Source organism: Primulina eburnea, chromosome 13 (assembly GCF_022965805.1).
Source record: "Primulina eburnea isolate SZY01 chromosome 13, ASM2296580v1, whole genome shotgun sequence".
In the NCBI taxonomy this organism is placed as follows: domain Eukaryota; kingdom Viridiplantae; phylum Streptophyta; class Magnoliopsida; order Lamiales; family Gesneriaceae; genus Primulina; species Primulina eburnea.
In genome coordinates, this window is record NC_133113.1 from 4,247,923 (window position 1) to 4,269,623 (window position 21,701).

The window sequence follows — 21,701 nt, forward strand, 5'->3', positions numbered from 1 at the left end:
GCAACGCAGGTGGATGGATCTCCTGAAAGATTTTGATTGTGAGATTCAGTATCACCCTGAATCGGTGAATGTTACTGAGGATGCCCTGAGCCGTAAAGTTCAAGATTCTGTGTTAGCTTCTGTCAGTGTCGACAAAGTACACAAGGATATATGTACTTCTGGCTGGACTTTTCACTCGAATTGGAATTCTGTCACTGTCTCAACATTGCAAATTGAGCCGAATTTGATATCGAAAATACGAAAGGCCCAACGAAGCGATGCTCAGATCCAAAAGTTGAAAGAACTTGTATCTGCTGGACATCAGTCTGGTTTCCAGATTTCTTCTGATGGTTATTTACGACTTAATGGTCGGCTGGTAGTTCCTGATGACTCTGATTTGAAATCTGCCCTTCTTCGAGAAGCACATTGTAGCAAATACAATATTCACCCTGGAGGTCAGAAAATGTATTTGACACTGAGACCTCAATTCTGGTGGAGACGTATGAAGAAGGACATTGCTGAGTTTACTTCTAAATGTCTTGTCTGCCAGCAAGTGAAAGCCGAGAGAATGAAACCAGGAGGATTGCTCCATAGTCTCGAAATCCCGAAATAGAATTGGGAACATATTGCTATGGATTTTGTGACTCATTTGCCTCGTTCGCCCAAGGGCTGTGATGCTATTTGGGTGATTATTGATCGGCTTTCGAAATCTGCGCATTTTATTCCGTATGAACGGACTTATCCTTATAAGAGAATGGCCAGTTTATACATTGAGAATGTTGTGAGACTGCATGGTGTGCCAGTCTCAATTTTATCTGATTGTGATCCCAGATTTGCTTCTAAATTCTGGGGTAGTTTTCAGGAAGCGATGGGTATGCGTTTGGCTATGAGTACTGCTTATCATCCTCAAACTGATGGCCAAACTGAGCGTACGATTCAAACTTTAGAGGATATACGTACGATTGTGATGGATTTCAGAATGGGATGGCAAGATGCCTTACCATTGGTTGAATTTTCGTATAATAATAGCTTTCAGACGAGTATCGGTATGGCACCGTTTGAAGCTCTATATGGGAGACGATGTAGATCACCGTTATTCTGGGATGATATTGGTGAGAGACAATTGACTGGACCTGAAATGATACATGAAATGAACGATAAGGTTCAGTTAATTCGGCAGCGGATGAAAGCTGCTCAGGATCGTCAAATGAGTTATGCGAATAAACGAAGACGACCCTTGGAATTCCAGAAAGGTGACAGAGTGTTCTTGAAAATATTTCCCTTTAGAGGCACTGTTCGATTCGGCATGCGAGGGAAGTTATCTCCTCGATATGTTGGTCCATACGAGATTCTTGATCGAGTTGGTGATCTTGCGTATCGATTGGCATTGCCACCAGCTCTATCTGCCATTCACGATGTGTTTCATGTTTCTATGCTGAGGAAATATGAACCAGATCCATCACATGTGCTTGCACCTGATGAGGTTGAATTGGATCCTTCTCTTTCCTATGTTGAACATCCTGTTCGTATTATGGATCGAAAGGAAAAGATATTGAGAAACAAATCGATTCCTCTAGTTCGAGTACAATGGACACGGCATGGTGTGGAAGAGTCGGCGTGGGAATTGGAAAGCAAGATGCGAGAATCATATCCGCAGTTATTTGATGCTAGTCCATCTGTTCCATTGTATTCGATGTACTCTGATCCTTTTACTTATTTTAGTTTTGATATGTACTATAATTGGTGACATATGTATGTTTGCCAATGTTATGTATATAAAGATGTTTGAGATTTCGAGGACGCAATCTTTTAAAAGGGGGAGAAATGTAAGGACCGTGTATTGTATTATCGTAAATCCTGTGTGATTATCGATAATGTATGAAATTGTCATGTGATTATGTATTTGATGTATATTATGACAATGAAATTGAGAAAATGAATATTGAATATGAATTGACGTTGTAAGAGCTCGAGTGGAGAGGCCGGACGCCAATTTAGTACAAACATAAATATTTGTACAGAACGTGTGGCGCCCGGGCGGTAGAAAATGACCGCCCGAGCGCCAAGGTATGCAAAGTGAGTGTTCGGGCAGAAAGTTCCGCGCCCGAACGATAATGTTTGACCGCCCGAGCACGGTGTATTTGAAGTTCGGGGGCAGAGTGTCTCGCACTCGGGAACGAGAATTCTACCGCCCGAGCGCGAGAGGTGGTGGGATAAGGATAAGTTCTTTTCTTTCTTTCCTCCGTCATTTATTTTCAGTAACTTCGAGGGAATTTGAGAGATTTCGAAATTCTTTCTTCCAAATCGACTTCGAAACGCCGTCTAAATGTGAAACAAATTATATATTTGTGATCTGCACGTTGAGGACTTCTGACTGAGGTAATTTTCTTCTCGTTCCAGCAGCTCTAATTATCAAAGTGCTGAAATAGCATGTATTTGAAGTTGAGATTCCTATATGTAGTAGGATAACCGACAATAAACTCGTATTCGAAGTCGAAATTGAATTATGATATGATTATGATTTGATATGAATTTTTGAAGTTTCAAATGATATTTGAAACTCATATTAATGATTTTGGAGTATGTTATTGATTGGAATGAGTACGTTATTGATGTAGATAAAGTATTATATCAATATCTTCAGGCTACATCAACTGGAAACGAAGAATTGAGGTATGTTGCGACCGGGTAACATACGACAGGTATCTATATTATATGATATATGTCGGCTTGATTGGATTGATTGGATTGAGAATATGTGTCTATATGCCTATTTGTTGATTTGATGTGGCATACATGACATTGAGATTTAAATATCGATGTATAAAATAAATGTTTTGTTAACACACATCATTTGATGCATACATGCACGTTGAGCTATGATCCTTGGATACCCTGATATGATTTGATTGGATTCTGGGGTTTGTGAACACAATTTCTATGCTAGTATTATATGACCCGTAAAACATAAACATTTGTGGCCCCGATGATTGGATATGAGATTTGGGATTTGATGGCACTTTGTCGACGCTATCATACGAGTATCCCTTATTGAGTCCGGTGTGCCAGCTCGAGCATTGATTTGATAGCGATTCGTTTGATTCTGACATATGCTCAGTGGATGGGCATTTGACCTGATACCTCCACGACATACATGCATTGCACACCATATATCATTGTTTAGATATCTGTGGTATATATGATTGGTTGTTCCATACGGAGCTTTGCTCACCCCCAAAGGGGGCTGTTGTTGTCTTTGTGTGTGGACAATGGCAGGTACCCCAGGATCTCAGGAGACCGGAGAGGGTACTTCTGGAAGGAGCCACAGCTTGGGCTGAGGTTTTATGTTTATGTCTTGTTCCCAGTATATGTATATGTATCTATATACCGGGGCATGTCCCGAGAATATGAGATGTTTGTATGTGATTGGTTTTGATTACGTGTGGGCATGTATTATGATATGAGATAAAATACTATTTTTAGTTTTTAAATTACAGGAGAGTTGTTTTGGCCTCGTTATAAAGAAAATTTTAACTCGTTTTTCGCTGTAATTAATTAATCCTAATCTGATTGTAGAGCGATCAAACTGTGGTGCTTGAGTTAATGTGCGGTTTAAAATATTTGAGTTGCACCATTACCACCAGCTATAATTTTGGGTAAAGCGATAAGCACTCGGTCCTACAACAACCATAAGAACATACTTGTTCGAGAGAAGTAAGGGTTGGTTCTCGATGAATATTGACGAACATCCCCATCTTTTCCTACGTAAGAATCTTGTAAGTTGATTGACTTGCCTAAAATGGGAGATGTTTGATTCCAAATCTAGGATGTTGACCACATGAACCACCAGAATAACGATATTCTAGAGATCTGCGAATTTATTTTGTCTCTATAAATAAGTGGTCATTTCAGGTGGAAAGTAGACAATTCTTTGCATTCTAATTTCATACAGAAAATTCTGATTATTTGACTAAAACGTCGGAAATGATACGCCGGAAACCACCTCCGACCTTTTTTAACGTTCTTGTTTCTGTTTTCAAGTATGCCCAAGTGACTGATCGGTGCAACATTTTTTACTAGCCGTCGACAACTTATGTTTCTATTAAAAAATATATATACCACATTTTCTTAGTGAGAATTACTGGCTATTTTAAGTTCAACCATTTTTTTTATAATTAAGAAGTATATTGGCAAGCTTCGAACGCATTTCAGTCCCTAATAAATTAGTTGTACACCCAATAAGATTCCAAATAATGGTAGTCCTACAGGTTTTTTAAAAAAATTGTAAATTTCCTATGATTTTGTGTGTATTCTTCAAAGAAAGAAAGGGTCCTAGAAAGCGAAATTTATAATGAATGAAATATTGAATATATAATAAAGATTGGCTCAACATTAAAATTTTCAGTTTCTATTTACAAAGTCAAAGTAACCGTTAGAACAGGTATTTCTCTTGAGTGTTTTTTGCCTAAAAAGATCTGGGTAGTAAGTCCTAAAGTAAAAGCTAGAAAGCCATAAAATTGCTTGGGATTGTAGAGAGAAATTAAAAATCAAAACACAAATTTTTAATAAAATGAATTCGATTTTCTGTAGATCTACTTCTTTTACTCTGCTACTTCAACGTCTTATGATAATTGAAGGATAATAAATACTGAAGATATAATCATAGAAGATTTTGATAAATCAATTGAAACTGAGAAATTCCTAAAATAAATAAGATCAAATTTATAAAACTTCAAAATATCAATTCTTCGAAATTGTTTTACAATCAAAACAGAAGAAAGAGATATCCAACTTACAAATCTTTTGAAACAATAAATTTATTTTTTCAAAATTCTTTACAAAACATAGATATAAGAATTATAAATACATTCATATTGGATTAGTCCAAATTAGAATAAAACATTTAACAAAAAAAGGATTAAATATCTTTATCATTGCTATTTTAAGAGATGCTAGATTCACAAACTTTGAAGATTCATTGTTAAGTTCTGTTGAATTTTGTTTGTGTACGAGTCCAATTTCTTTTGATTGTTATCCAAATTTTTTAGTATCCCTAAATGATAAAAATATTTTAAAAATTTTAGTCCTACAAATAAAAAATCATAATTATATTATGCTTCAAAATTCAATTCCAAGCCAGCTTGAACAATGAGATTGATTATTTTAGCCACACACCTCACATGAAGGTGTTAACCATTCATCAAATTACTTCCCCATTTACTGAATTGGTTTGACATCTCTTTCGTTGTAGTATCGTTCGAACTAGCATTATCGATTGTGATAGTGAATACCTTATCCAAACCCCAATCAAGCAAACATTTAGTGATAACAATTGTCATATCATCTCCTTTATGGCTATATATCGGAGAAAAATATAATATTCTTTTTTGCAAATTCCAGTTTTTGTCAATAAAATGAGCAGTAAGACACATATAATTAATTTTCTGTATTGAAGTCCATGTGTCTGTTGTGAGGCAAACTTTTAGACGTGTCTCCTTGAAAAAGAGCTTAAGATTTTTCTTTTCTTCCAAAAAAAGTTCAAAACAATCCCTTGTAATAGTCACATGAGATGGAATTCTTAATAATGGTTGTATCACATTTATAAAGTGTCTAAATCCTTCCATTTCCACAAAACTAAAAGATAATTTATCGACAAGTATCATCTTAGCCAAAGTTTTCTTGGAACCTTCTTGATCAAATCTCCAAGCATTGATTGTTATTTGATTTTTTGAAATGTTTTGAAAGGCTATATTTTTTTGCTTGTCTAGTTTCCACATTACATGAATATTTTTTACCCCTTTTCAAATGAACACCCTAAGATGATGTACCATTTAAACTTTAATTAGCACCATAACTTGAACCACAATAATTACATTTTGCTCTAGGTGTCCCTTTAGAATCCTCATATTTCTCAAAATGTTCCCAAACAAGTTATCTAGGTCTTATAGATTTCCGCTTTTTCATAGCATCAATCAAATCTGCAGATGATGAATTATGTTTGTTATCATTTGAACTCTTGCTTTTCATCGATCATACCCTCCTTTTCCGACATCTAAAAAAAATAAAACAAATTAACCTGTCAAGAAACAATAATGATGGGGATATGTATGTTTTCATCTTAACAACCTGGATAATTAAAAAAGAATAATGGCTTCTACCTCATCACTTGGCTGAGAAAAGATGTCTCCCACATAAAAAAAAACACTATTTTTTGTCCTTCCCAAAAAACAAGCCAAATGCAGGATGATGAGTGATTTAAAAGCGAAATTTTATGGGAGAAATGAAATAGAAAAGGATTTGAAATAGGCTCTCAAGTGGCAATTTTCTGCCTGTCTGCCTTAACCAAGAGGTTAAATTTTGATTTGTTTCGACAAACTCTGGATGACATCGTTATAAATAAGGCAAAATTTTGTGCGAGACGGTCTCACGTATCGTATTTGTGAGACGAATCTCTTATTTGGATCATCCACGAAAAAATATTACTTTTTACGCTAATTAGAGTATTAATTTTTATTGTGAATGTCAGTAGAATTGACCCGTCTCACAGATAAAGATTCGTGAGGCCGTAGACCTACTCTATAAATAAATATCTTCAATTTCTTCCAATATTAAAAGTCACTTGGCTGAGGAAGGATGTCTCCCACATAAAAAAAACTCTATTTTATGTCTTCCCAAAAATTACAGAGCGAAGTTGTTGGTACCACGTGCGGAACTTGAGATAATAAAACCCGAAAATAAAGAATAAACTGGACACCAAGATTTACGTAGAAAACCCCCAAAAATTATTAGGGTAAAAATCACGGGCAAGATGAAAAAAATTTCCACTATAATATTTTGTGGTGTACAACTCACTCATTGTGTTTCCAAAGAGAACACACTCTCTTAATACAGGAGAACAAACACCTGACAAATATTATAGAACTAATAGGAAAGAAGAGAGACAACTCAAGATGTTGCTTGAGAATGGGATGCTTATGAGCAAAATGAGCACCTATTTATAGGTGCATGGCTATGTGTGAACATGGCTATGTGAACAAGAAATTGTTGAACAATTTCATCACGAAATGCTCACCCACCTATGTTGACAAATTGTCACCCATCTATGTTGACAAATTGTCACCCATCTATGTTGACCATTTAATTGCAAACTGCCGACAATTCTCCTACTTGGAGATTTGATTGAGAATCAAACACATCTCTACACATCCTTTCAATCTTGACATTCCCTGCTGCTTACGTTTCCGCTAGGCCACTTGAGGATCTACACCACTCAAACTTATCAGTGTTTACTGGCTTGGTCAGAAAATCAGCTATGTTATCCTTCGTATGAATCTTCTGCATATCCACGCTTCCTTTTTCTACCACTTCCCGCACAAAGTGAAATTGTACTAAAATGTGTTTCGTCCTGGAATGAAAGGATGGATTCTTTGCGATGTGCAAGGCACTCTGAATATCACAAAACAAAGAAACATTCTCTTGTTTGTGTCCGATCTCCTCCAATAACCTTTTGATCCATATTGCCTCCTTGCAACCTTGAGTAGCTGCCATGTATTCTGCCTCTATTGTAGATAACGCCACAACTGTCTGCAGTTTTCAAACCCAGCTTACTGCTCCTCCTGCAAGCGTAAACACATAACCAGTAGTAGATTTTCTCTTATCAGGATCACCTGCATAATCTGAATCGACATAGCCCCTGAGTGTAAAATCTGATCCTCCATAACATAATGCAGCATTCGAGGTACCCTTAATGTATCTAAGGATCCTCTTAACAGTGCTCCAATACTCTCGTCCAGGATTCGCCATATACCGACTAACTGCTCCCACTGCTTGAGCAATGTCCGATCTTGTACAGATCATGGCGAACATCAAACTTCCCACTGCTGATGCATACGGTACTCGAGACATCTCTATCCTCTCTGCTTCACTGATAGGACACATCTCGGAGGATAACTTGAAGCTAATAGGAAGAGGGGTCAAAATTGGCTTACTATCTTACATGTTGAAGCGTTGCAAGATTTTCTTCAAATAGTTTTTCTGCGAAAGCCAAATCTTTCTGTTACTTCTGTCTCGATGAAATTGCATCCCTAAAATCTTGTTTGCTGGTCTCAAGTCCTTCATATCAAATTCCCTAGCCAACTGTGCCTTCAATCCTTGGACCTGATCTTTGTTGGGGCCTGCTACCAACATGTCGTCCACATACAACAACAAAATGATATAATCATCATCAGACCTCTTGAAATACGTACAAGGGTCTGCACTCAGTCTGTTGTATCCAAGGCTCATGATATAGGAATCAAATCTCTTGTACCAACACCTCGGCGCCTGTTTGAGACCGTACAGAGTTTGTTCAACCTGCAAACCAAGTTCTCTTTGCCTTTTTCCGCAAAACCTTCTTGCTGGAGCATATAGATTTCTTCTTCAAGATCTCCATGAAGAAACGTCATTTTTACATCTAGCTGTTCTAGATTTAGGTCAAACACCGCACACAATTCCAGCACCACTCTGACTATTGTAAGCCGAACCACAGGAGAAAATATCGCATTGAAGTCAATGCCTTCTTTTTGACCTTTTTACCACCAATCTAGCACGATACCGCTCCACTTGGTTATTGCCATCACGCTTGATCTTATAGACCCATCTGTTTTCAATTACTTTCCTCCATCGTGGTAGTGTAATAAGATCCCAAGTTTTATTCATGTCTAAAGCCTCCAATTCTTCTTGCATTGCTATCATCTACAAGGATACTCCGAGCTTTGAGTAGCCTCGTGGAAACTCGATGGCTCACCATTAATTGGGAGGCTAGCAGCCAGAATTTTGCATATAAATAACGCCCTCAAATCTCTGAATTAGTGTTACACAAATCTTGAGTTATCACTTGAAATTCGAGCTAAGAGAGTGTCTTTTTCGAGCAGAAAAATCTAGTAACGAGAGCAAGCAGTTTCCAGACTTCAACCGAAACTTTCTAGCAAATTACAGTAAGTGGGCTTATATAAATATCTTGAAACCAGTTTGATAATTTTTGTCTTGAAGCAAAGTATATGTATTTTTGATTTCTAATCTCTCATATTTGAAGCACTTAAACCTAGTGAACTGATGGTAGGATATATATTTTGAAACATTCCTGATTACTGAATTCTGATTACTGATTAATGGCCTCACTCCTTAAAAGAGAGAACATATATGAGACTGATATCAGTCTAGCCATGAAATTTACAAATGTGCTCAGTGCTTGCTTGCTAAATTTTAAGTTCTGATTTCTGTTCTGAAACCTGTTATTCCTTAATACCGATTCATGTTCTGAAAGTAAGAGTTTCTGTATAATTTTGTATTACTGTTTCTGTCTAAAATGGTTTTGAAAACTGAGAATTATTCCCACCCACTCTTATTGAGTGACGACCATATCACTTACCTATCTCAGATAAGAACATTGAAGAAATGTTAGAAGAAGAAGAGCAAAATCAGTTCTGGGGTTGGTGAAGAAGACTGTTGTTTCTCAGTTCTAATTTATGTTTTTTTCCGCCGCATCTGTTAGTTATTGTTATGTCTGGTTTTTACATTTCCACTGTAAAACAATAGTTATTTGAGTTTGTATCAGACAATGAAATATTCAGTATTATGAATAAAAAGACTGATTTCTGAATTTTGTACTTCTGAGGCTTGTTGTTTTCGAATGTAAATTGGAGAGCAACGCCGGTGTCGACCACCCTCGTCCCTGGGCGTGACATTGAAGTGGTATCAGAGCTAACCAGGTTTCATAATCTAGGGAGGAGGAACTAGAAATAATAAGTTCTGATAAACTAATAGACTTCTGAAAATAAACTACTGTAATAGAATACTGAAACGATAGACTAACTACATACAATTGGGAAAATCACTAAGGGAAACAAATCAGAATGTAATAGAGCTCTCAGTTTCAGCAGCATTTCTGAAATGAGTAGAAAAAATTTCCAGTAGACCAAAAACAGTAGAAAAAAAAACCAATAGACAAAAACCAGTAGACCGAAAAACAGTAGCATCAAAACCGGTAGTCTGAAACCAGGACCAAATAGATCTGAATGCAGAAGAGTTGGTCATTAGACCCGGAATGTAACAAACTGGTTCTAACAGTGCTGGAAAGCAGCAGACTTGATTGCAATAGCATCAGAATTGCAGTAGAAAGTGAATTCCAGCAAGCGCATACAGTAGACCTTACAAATTGTATGGGAGTTGAGGTGTTTTTCGCACAAACTTCAAACAGCCATAATAGACTATTGTAATAGACTACTAAAACGATAGACTAACTATGTACAGTTGGGAAAATCACTAAGGGAAACAAATCAGAACGCAATAGATAAAGTTCTAACTTGATCTAAAAAATGGAATGATGCCATGAATTAGGAGATAAAGTTCATGAAGACAATGACATATTGGATCTTGTCTCATTTCCTAAAGGTACGAAGCTCATTGGGTTGCAAATGGATATTTAAAACCAAAAGAGATTCGAAAGGAAACGTGGAAAGATATAAGGCTCGTCATGTCGCTCAAGGCTTTACATTGAAAGAATGCATTGATTATAAAGAGACATTTTCTAAGGTTTCTTCGAAAGACTCTTTAAAGATTATAATGGATTTAGTGGCGCATTTTGATCTTGAATTTCATCAGATGGATGTAAAGACTGCGTTTGTAAATGGTGACATCGATGCAACAATTTATATGGTGCAACTAGAAATCCATTTATAGACTCAAGCAAGCATATCGACAATGATATTTCAAAATTCATCAAGTGATCATTTGGTTTGGTTTTGAGATGAATTTGGTCGACGATTGTGTGTACCATAAGTTCAGTGGGAGTAAGCATATTTTCTTTGTGTTATATGTTGATGACATCCTACTTTCTAGCAACGATATTGAGCTGTTGCTGACACCAAGAGATTTCTAGCTAAGAAAATTTTAAGATGAAAGATCTTGGTAATGCATTTTTTGTACTAGGTATCGAGATACATTGGGATCATTCTCGATGTATTCTTGGATTATCTTAGAAAGACTATATCGAGAAAGTTATCAAGCAATATGAGGTGAAAGACTATAAACCAATGAATAACCATGTGGCTAAGTGAGACAAATTTAGTCTCAAACAATGTCTCGAGAATGATTTTGAAAAGAAAATGAAGAAGTTTCCCTATGCATCCGTAGTAGGTAGTATGATGTATGATCAGGTTTGTATACGTCTAGATATTGCGTACGTGACATGAATGTTGAGAAGATATTTAAGTAACATAGGAGTGGAACATTGGAAAGTAGTCAAAAGATTTTTACGGTAACTACATAGAACAAAGGATTACACGCCCATATATCCGAGGTTGGATCAGCTTGAGATCATTGGGTATACTGACTCCGATTTTCTAGATGCCAAGATAGTATGAAATCTATGTCGGACTACATCTATCTCCTTGCTGGAGGTGTCATTTCTGGAAGAGTGATAAACAGTCTCTTATATCCTCTTCCACAATGGCACCTGAGTTGTTTATAGCGTGTTCTGATGTATCCAATCATGTAAAATGGCTACAAAGTTTTGTTATGGGACTGTGCATCGTTGATGGCATGGAAAGGTCACTCATAATATATTGTGACAATAAATCAGCAATTATGTATTAAAATAACAATAGGAGCTCGACAGAGTCAAGACATATTGACATCAAGTTCCTGATTGTTAAAGAAAGAATTCAAAGTTGAAAGTTATCTATTGAGCATATCGGTACAAACTTCATGGTTGCGGATCCGTTTACTAAGGGACTGCCACCCAAACAGTTTCATGACCACATTGCTCGTATGTGTTATATAAATTGAGGAAATTCAGTTTTAGTAGAAGTTTGTTATTTTAAATATTTTTCAGTTTTAGACATTTTCAGTTACAGTTAAGTAAATTTATTTTCTGTAAAGATAATTTTCAAATTAACTCACACTCTGATTATAATTTAAAGTTTGATCTCAATAAGTTTTAGGGATGACCAGTTGGAAATATGCATGTTATGATCACATTGTATGAAATTTACATGTTGCACATTCACTTCTTAATCTGTGTCATTCAATAGTGTTGTCATATGTGACCATTGATGGGTCTAGTTATCTTAAATGTAGCGAGGACTGCTTTGATCATATGTTGATGTGATTGAAGGACCAGATTAGTTATAGATACATTTCGAAATGATAACATTTTTGAGATCATAAGAATATTTTCACAAACATAACGTATGATTCGATATGCTACTATATCTATATAATATTATTATAAAAGATTGAACATGTTATACTAATTGCATTTGGTATTTAAGACACAACATTTTTTTTTGGGTGATCTCATATCACTTTTATTGATAAAAGAGCGTTCATAATTACAATATTAATTACAATATTAATCAACCAAGAAAGAAAATCATCATTCACCTAATAGGATAGTGTAAGAGATTAAATAATAAATTGTGGTACTGAGTGAACAACTAGATTTGCCAAGCGTCTAATATGATATTGAAGTGAGACGGTCATCGACTCCATGAGTATATTTTTAATCACCTGAGCACTAGTACCTATATATTCAATCATTTGATGGTTCCATGAGTGTATGAACGACCATTTGTGAGTGAGAAAAAACCCGAACACGGTGAAATCTACTGCGGGAAAAATTTGTAAAATAATTTCGGTCAGTTGACGGATGTTAAAAAACAAAATACCTCTCAACTACGTACACCACAGAGAATGGCTTAGTATCCTTTGACCAAACGCCAGCACTAGGTTCCCATCTTGATTTCCAGCAATACCATAGAGATTAGTTGATCATCAAGAGCCGCATCCACATCAAGCCGGAGGTTTTGGTATTATTAAATCACTGAAAAAACATAAAATGGAAACAAAACGAAATTTTTTATAAAAATCAAGAACATAAGAACTAATTAAATAATTTTTTTTAAAAAAATACCAAAAATATTTAAAAAAAAAAAACACAATTATTTTATGTAAATATTTACACAAGGCATGATCACAGCATAAATTAAATGAAAAGTCAAGAAATCCTTGCTTGATGCTTCATAGGCAGGTTTTGGTGACGTAGTGGCCAAATATATAAACTAAATAGTGCACCACAACTTTCTGACCATGAACCAAACCAATCCACACAATATTAAACTATTCAAAGACTTTTTCTTTTACTGTTTCTTTTCAAGACTTCAGCTTTGCGCTCATATGTATAATATATTATAATATGATTATTAATGTTTTATTTTGTATTTTAATTCTCATACCCCATTTTCCGTTCATTGCTTCTTTCTTCTTGCTTCTTTGAACTGGATCGAATCCCATCTTACAGATCCCCTTTCTTTCTGGTTCTCTCTCCCTCTCTCTTTTTCTGTGTGTGAAGAAGAGGGTGTGATATGTAGTGAATATGCGTGTAACTATGTGTGATTAATGAGTCTGACCCACCTTTTCGTTTTCTTGATCTACTTCTTTCTGTGTTTGAAAATTTGGTTGAATAATATATAGATACATGTTCTTGTATATATCTCCCATGTACTTGGGCTTTCGAGGCTTCTTTGTGCTTTGAGGTATAGATCTTTGATTTCATTTGCTTCAGCTTTGATTTTCTTGGTGAAAGTAGATGCTTTTGTGTTTGAAGTCAAAATTGTCCGTTCAGCTTTGGTAAAAGTTTAAATTTTTTTCTTGATAAATTTGTTTGGCCTAGAAATAGTGAAATCTTGTTTTTGGGTTGAGATTTTGCTTCTTGGGTCTGATTTTTTTCTGGCTCTCTCATTTTCTTTTTATCTTTTTTTTTTTTAAAAAAACAAATTCTATGTGGGTTGTGTGTTTTAAGGCTTGGTTTTTGTGTATTTGTTTTCTGTCCGAGGTTTAACTTGTGAAATTTTAGTTAAGAAGTTTGTCTATTGTTATTCTTGCAGATCTCTCTGTAAGATATAGAAGCCGTGCTGTTTCCTACCCCCTTTTAGCAGGTTTGCTACATCTTACTCGTCAAACCTTTTAAGTCTTTTTCAATTTTCCATTTGATTAATATCACTGGGAATTTTGCATTACTTTTAGACTGTAATTTGAGTTTAATTCTTGAAGGTTTAGTTCCAGCTTCTCATTCTGAAAGATCCAAATAGGCTGCTTGTGTTTCTTTAGTTGGCCTGTGTTCATTGTTCTTTTTTAGATTTTTAGGCATCATACCACTAATTTGGGTGGTTCGGCTTTTGTATTGGGGCATTGTTTGATTGAATTTCTTATTTAAACTCCACGAGTTTTGGCCTTTTTGGATAATTTTTTGGCTTTTGTGATGAATGCATTTGATTGGAGATTGTATTTAACCAGTAGAAGTATGTGTTGTTTAGCTGGTTGATTCTTTGTTTGTCCTCTTCAAATGGAAGTATGGAAACTAGCTTTATTTTAATATTGGAAAAGCTGTGTAGCATTTTGATTTGCGTGTATTTTTGGTCCATGTGAAGCAGTCCTTTTCTACTTCATCTTCTTTTTCTTATTTCATTTATTTATTTGTTTAGCTTCTGTAGGAATTTTCTCTCCATGAATGACCTTTTTATTTTTTAGTCTTTTGTTCTTTGCTATTTGTTTTGTCTCTGAAAAATGTTTCTTATTGCTCAATTACAGCGGAATCTATTGGTCAAGGGGCCTATAATTTTCCAGAATAAGATTATAAAGGATCAAGTAACTGAGTGGTACTGTTTGCATTCTGGTCCTGCTCACCGGTTTAGGGAATCAATGTCATTCCGAAGTATAGCTCGGGACATAAGAGACAGTTTTGGGAGCTTATCTCGGAGGAGTTTTGATGTGAGGTTGTCTGGTCATCATCGTGGAAAGTCGCACGGTTCGTTTCATGAATTGGATGATCAGCATTTGGTTGTCCAAAATAGCCGCTGGGCTAATCTGCCGCCCGAGTTACTATTTGATGTGATTAAAAGGTTGGAAGAGAGTGAGAGTACATGGCCGGCTAGGAAGCATGTGGTCTCATGTGCTTCTGTTTGCCGATCATGGAGGATCACGTGCAAAGAAATTGTTCGAAATCCTGAATTTTGTGGGAAGCTTACTTTTCCGGTTTCATTGAAGCAGGTGACTTTAGCCACACTATGCTAGTGTCTTGTATGAGATTGATGTAACATCTGGGGCATAAATGAGTTAAAGCCAATTAGCCAACTAAACAAAGAACTCGAGCTTGATATGAAAAAGCTCAAGCTCAAGTTGGACTCATGAGTTGGGTTTTTGTGAGCTCAAATCACTTGTTTATAAGCTCTCAAGCCGTCTCACAAGCTTTTGAAAAATTAAAGTAGAGCTCAAATTCGTTAGAAAGAGCTTGAGTCCAGCTCAGGCAAATCAAAATTTTCACTTTGAATTTCGTTTCATGAGGATTAGGAAAGGCAAGATGGTATGCTTGAGATGGGCCTGCTCCACTCCCCATAGACCCCATCCTTCTACAGCCATGTTTTACACCTACTCACCTTACACGCTAGTACTTCTACAATTGTGTTTTCCTTATATATTTGTTTGTACATATGCAGTTCTGGCATTTTCAATAGCTCATACTTATCTTTACTGTATGAGATGCTGAATCTATGTTTTCCCATTTGCAGCCGGGACATCGTGATGGAACTATCCAATGCTTCATAAAGAGGGACAAATCAAATTTAACATATCACCTTTTCCTCTGTCTCAGTCCTGGTGAGTGTCCACTTGACGTTTTCTTTTGCCTTTTCTTTGCTCTTTCTGTACTTTTTAATGGTTTTTGGCCGATTCATTACCAATTTATGTTGTTTCAAACACTTATTTTCCCTCTTTAATCGGGACTGTCTTCCATTTCCTACTTTTTAAATGCATTAGAAAGTTTGTGTCATCCTTCTTTTTTAAAAAAAAAAAAAAAACCTATTGAATTGCAGTTTCTACATGTGTCTCTGTGTGTGTATTGTTTCGATATACATATGTGATGCGCCTTTTAGAATTTTCAATGACCACGAATGATGCTGTGATAACAAAATTCTAACCAGCGATGTTATGAGTTGAATCTGCTATTATGCTTGATGTACTCCTGCTGCTTGTGGTGATCTCAAGAAATTTCCTGCATCAATTTTTCAGCTTTGCTCGTTGAAAATGGAAAGTTTCTTCTCTCTGCAAAAAGAACTCGCAGAACAACCTGTACAGAGTATGTTATCTCAATGGATGCGGACAACATTTCTAGATCAAGTAGCACATATATCGGAAAACTTAGGTACCCTTCTGCCAATCCTTGACTCTGAATCTTAAAGATAAAAAGAGTATGCCAAGGGTTCGAACCCTGGAGACAAAATAACCCCCACCCCGTTGTAACAAAAAAAAGAATGTATTTATTTGATATATGAATCCTTGCCTTGTGGGAAACACATTGATTTTTCCACGCAAGTTTTGGGCAGACAAGTCGGGCTTTTAAGGAAAGCCTTAGACACAATTTTCGTTCTTTCATGTAGAGCCGCTATTCGGTCTCATCATATGTCTCGGTATTTAATTCATCTGTAGATTCTCCATCTTTTATGTACAACAAAATTCTTGATTGATGGCAATGTTAGCGTTACGAAACTATGGCTCTTGTTATTGAATTTTTTCTTTTAACAACTAAATCCATAAATTTGTGAAACTCCTTGTTTATGCCTTTGAGTCTACTTATACTTCTGTTGAATGTTGCTTTTTGTGCTACATTTTGAACATCAAGTTTATATTTTAGTTTCCTGTCTGTCACAGATCAAATTTTCTCGGCACAAAGTTTATAATCTATGACACACAGCCTCCACATACTTGTTCACACATCCCCCCACCGGGGAGAACCAGCCGCAGATTCTATTCCAAGAAAGTATCTCCAAAAGTTCCGACGGGAAATTACAACATTTCCCAAATCACGTACGAGCTAAACGTGCTTGGGACTCGTGGACCACGTAGAATGAACTGCATTATGCACTCAATACCCATGTCATCCCTTGAGCCCGGTGGAGTCGTCCCTGGACAACCAGAACTCCTTCCAAGATCCCTCGAGGACTCCTTTCGGAGCATCTCCTTCTCAAAATCTCTGGACCACTCCACCGAATTCAGCAGCTCCCGGTTCTCTGAAATTGCAGGGCTGTCGAATGAAGATGACAACGTTAATAAATCGCGACCCTTGGTTCTCAAGAACAAATCCCCCCGATGGCATGAACAGTTACAATGCTGGTGCCTCAATTTCCGAGGGCGGGTGACCGTCGCATCGGTGAAGAACTTTCAGTTGATTGCCGCCACACAGCCTGCAGCAACGGCACCTACCACCTCTCATCCAGCACAATCCGATCACGACAAAATCATCCTACAGTTCGGTAAGGTCGGAAAAGACATGTTTACAATGGACTATCGATACCCATTATCGGCTTTTCAGGCGTTCGCGATATGTTTGAGCAGCTTTGACACTAAATTGGCTTGTGAATAAGAGACGAGAGTGAGATTTCATGGCTTTCTGTCAATTGAACTGCTTAATAACTGTGATTCAGTGACTGTAATCTTTCTTTTCTTCGTTAGAGGAGATTGTTATTTGTTTTCTTACCATTTTCTGTCCTGTCAAAGGATTCTGTAGAACCGTATAATGGTTGAAGCTCTCCTACAGACGATGAGAACAAGACATTGAATCTTGGTTTTCTTCATTTTCAATGTATCTCTGTTCAATGCTAATTTGCCATGGTTGGCCAGCATCACATTAGTGGAGCTAGTTGTTCGAGGAGAAATGCCTCGGTCTGTTCAAAATCGAACCAAACCAATCCGAACAGCAGATTTTATTCGAAGTTTTTGTAAACCATCTCAGTTTGTTTTGTTTTTAAAATCAACCAAATAAAAAATAGCTTTGGATTAGGGGTACAAATGAACTGATTCGAGCTAAATATGATGAAAATTTAAGCTAAATATGACGAAAATTTGAAGGTTCGAATTCGGTTCGAATTAGTTTTATTTAGATTCGAGCTCGATTCAAAATTCGAAAAATTTTAAATTTGGTTCGAATTCGGTTTGGATCAACGCTCGAGTTCGATTCAAAATATTCAAACATGTTCGTGAATTATTTGAACTATTATTCGAAAATAAGTACTCGAAACTTTCGAAATTTATTTTTTTAATACATAATTATATTATATTAATAAAACTTTTAAGCTCGCGAATAAAATGATTTCGAGCCCAAATTATTTTGTTCGATAGTTCGCGGGCTCGAAATCGTCTTGAAATAAAATTCGAACATATTGTAGTTCGGCTCGAATACAAATAAAATAATTTTAGAATCATCTCGAAAAGCTCGCGAACCTGCTCAATTCATTTAAAACTCATAGTTTGAGTACATAAGTTTAGCTTACAAAATACCAAGTATAGTTTTTTAAAGTACTTTTATTGAAAAGCAATTACGATTTTGGCTTTTGGATCGAAAATATTTTTTATTTTTATTTTCAAATAAGTCAAAGTAACATCTCAAAAGCCAAAAACTTTAACTTCTAAAAAAATATTTTTAATTACTTTTTAAAAATAAATTTTATAACCAAACAATATAATTTTTGTTGTGTGGGGTATTCAAATATGAGGGAGAAACAAGAAGAAATCAATGGAAATAACTTTGTAGAGGCAAGTGTTGAACACTTTCTCCTTAAGAAGAATTTGCCCTCACAATGTGCTAGAGTTTGTGGCAATCTTCTCCCAAGATACAACTACAACACTTGAATAATGAGCACTCAAATATTCAAGTTCTTTCACAAAGAAATGGATGAACTCTCTCTTGTTGAAGAAAAGAAGAAGACAATATGCATATGCTTGTATGTGTTTGAATGTTATTTTTGATTTTCAAAAAATCAAGCAATTTATGTTTTTCATGCAAAAGACATGATCTTTCATTCATAGGGAGTGTCCCTTGGCCATTGTAACTGATCACAATCATCAAACAATGCCAAGGAGATGAAAAAACATCAGAAAATTCGAAAAAACCCGAAGGGACGCGTCTGTGCGCGCAGGGGCGCACGCCCGCTCGCACGCTGCCGAGCAGCGCTCGGCAGCTCCTGCCGAGCGCTCTCGTCTCGGCAGGCGTGCGCGCGCGGCTGCGCGCATGCCCGCGCTGCCGCGCGCAAGGCACTGTTCACCGAGCAATTTTTTTTTTTTTTTTTCAAACCAATTCGTTTTCCGTCCCTTACATGTTCCGACTACTCGTTTGAAATTCTTTCAACATATGAAGAACTTTTTCGAGTTTTATTCAGAACAATCGAACTTAATATTCGTTCATTAAGCTTCGTTTTTCTTTTCGAATTTTTCCAAATCAAACACATTGATTTACTTGCTTAATTTTCATTCATTAAGCATCAAAATTCCAACAATCCCCCACATGAATGAAATTAATGCATGAATGCTCATGATGCATAAGAGAGAGTATATACGAAAAATTATCACATCAGGAGAGGTAGCTTTTGGCTTTGAACCTGCCCTAGTGGAATACAATCGGATTTACTAGGCCACGAAGTGAACGTGATGTCTTGAACTTCTTGGCGGTTCATGTAAAACCAGACAATTGTACCCACATGATAACCTTTCTTCCATTTCCATTTTGTGTTATCGGTTGTGTCCGTTTTGGCCATGGAACACATCTTGGCTTCATACATGTTTCATCGAGGCGGCCCGTCCTCACACGTACATAGGTGATCTCCTTGTAAAAGGGTATCCTACTTACCCCGCTTTTGCAAGCTACGGAATCATTAAAAGTACAATACTTAACCTCACTACCTTTGTAGGCAACTTCACTCATCGTCTTAGGAATGAGGAGTGATTACACAAGTTCTCATAATTTAGTTGTCCCATTGAACCAAGATCTTGGGATCTCCAATCTACAAGGTTGGGTTGCCACTATGAAAACTTTATTTGGTAGGTTTTAAACCCATTCCTCTTGACAGACAGTACATTTGATCTCTATTTAATGCTTTTGTAAGCGGATCCGCTAAGTTATCCTTTGATTTAATGTAATCAACAGATATAACTCCATTAGAGATCAACTGTCGCACAGTATTATGTCTTCGACGAATGTGTCGAGACTTGCCATTGTACATACTGTTTTGTGCCCTTGCAATTGCCGACTGACTGTCGCAATGTATCATGATTGCTGGCACTGGACTTGTCCAACATGGAATGTCCTCTAGAAAGTTGCGAAGCCACTCAGCTTCTTCTGCAGCTTTATCTAGCGCTATGAACTCCGATTCCATAGTAGACCTCGCAATGCAAGTTTGTTTCGATGACCTCCAAGAGACTGCTCTTCCACCAATGCTAAATACATAGCCACTGGTGGATTTGGAGTCATTGGTGTCAGAAATCCAATTTGCATCACAGTATCCTTCAAGTACTGCGGGATACCTTGTGAAATGTAGTCCATATTCTGAGGTGTGCTTTAAATATCTAAGTACCCTTGTCAACGCCTTCCAATGTGCATCACTAGGATTACTTGTAAACCGACTTAACTTGTTAACCGCACAAGCGATGTCAGGTCTAGTACAATTAGTGATGTACATAAGGCTTCCAATAACTTTGGAGTATTCCAGTTGGGAAACTGGTTCTCCACGATTCTTCGCCAAATGGACATTCACGTCTAAAGGCGTTTTTACTGGGGTAGACTCATAAGCATTAAACTTCTTTAACACTGTTTCTACATAATGAGATTGAGATAGGACTATTGCTTCTGGAGTTCTAAAGATTTTAATCCCTAGAATTACATCAGCAATACCCATATCTTTCATATCAAAATGTTTTGTCAACATTTTCTTTGTTCCCTTAATCAACTCATGGTTATTCCCCATTATTAGCATGTCATCCACATATAGACATACCATCACATAAGATTCTCGAGTGCCTTTAATGTAAACACATTTATCACACTCATTAATCTTAAATCCATTTGACAATACCACCTTGTCAAATTTTTCGTGCCACTGCTTGGGCGCTTGTTTAAGTCCATATAGAGACTTAATTAAACGACAGACTTTTCTTTCTTGTCCTTTAACAACAAAGCCTTCAGGTTGATCCATATATATTTCTTCTTCAAGTTCACCATTTAAGAATGCCGTTTTGACATCCATTTGATGTATCTCAAGGTTATGCAAAGCTGCAATAGCAATGAGTACACGAATGGACGTTATTCTTGAAACTGGTGAATACGTGTCGAAGAAATCATGACCTTCTCTTTGTCTATAGCCTTTGGCCACAAGCCTGGCTTTGTATTTTTCAATACTTCCATCAACTCTCATTTTCTTTTTCAATATCCATTTGCATCTCAATGGCTTGGTACCTGGTGGAAGATCCACTAGTTCCCAAGTATGGTTTTGCAAAATGGAATCCATTTCAGAGTTGATGGCTTCTTTCCAATAAGGAGCGTCAGGGCTAGCAAGAGCATCTTGTATGTTCTTTGGTTCATTCTCCAACATAAAAGTATGGAAGTCTGGACCAAAGGACTTTGAGATTCTAGCCCTTTTGCTTCTTCTTGGCTCTTGCTCTTTTGAAGAGTCTTCCAATGGTATAGCATTTTCATATAGAGTTGGATCATGTGTAGGTACTTGACCTTCATTCTCCGTCTCTAGTTTTCTTTTGCTAGAACCATTTTCTTTCCTCTCTTTACAAGGAAATATATTTTCAAAAAATACTGCATTTCTTGACTCAATTGTCATGCCCGTATTCATTTCTGCATTTTCAGATTT

At 36.6% G+C, this 21,701-nt stretch overlaps 1 protein-coding gene across 2 annotated transcripts; it reads left to right on the forward strand.

Annotated features, from left to right (window-relative positions):
- The first annotated feature begins 13,152 nt into the window (after window positions 1-13,152).
- On the forward strand, window positions 13,153-17,673 carry LOC140808999 (tubby-like F-box protein 8). Of its 2 annotated transcripts, XM_073166429.1 has the most exons (6): window positions 13,154-13,553; window positions 13,905-13,955; window positions 14,608-15,066; window positions 15,585-15,672; window positions 16,084-16,216; window positions 16,723-17,673. In XM_073166429.1, exons 3-6 carry the CDS (start codon window positions 14,719-14,721, stop codon window positions 17,432-17,434), a joined length of 1,281 nt encoding a protein of 426 aa, XP_073022530.1. In that variant the 5' UTR covers window positions 13,154-13,553; window positions 13,905-13,955; window positions 14,608-14,718; the 3' UTR covers window positions 17,435-17,673. The 2 variants fall into 2 exon arrangements, with proteins under 2 accessions (XP_073022531.1, XP_073022530.1); XM_073166430.1 differs by lacking the exon at window positions 13,905-13,955 and having other exon boundaries at window positions 13,153-13,553.
- The last annotated feature ends 4,028 nt before the right edge of the window (window positions 17,674-21,701 follow it).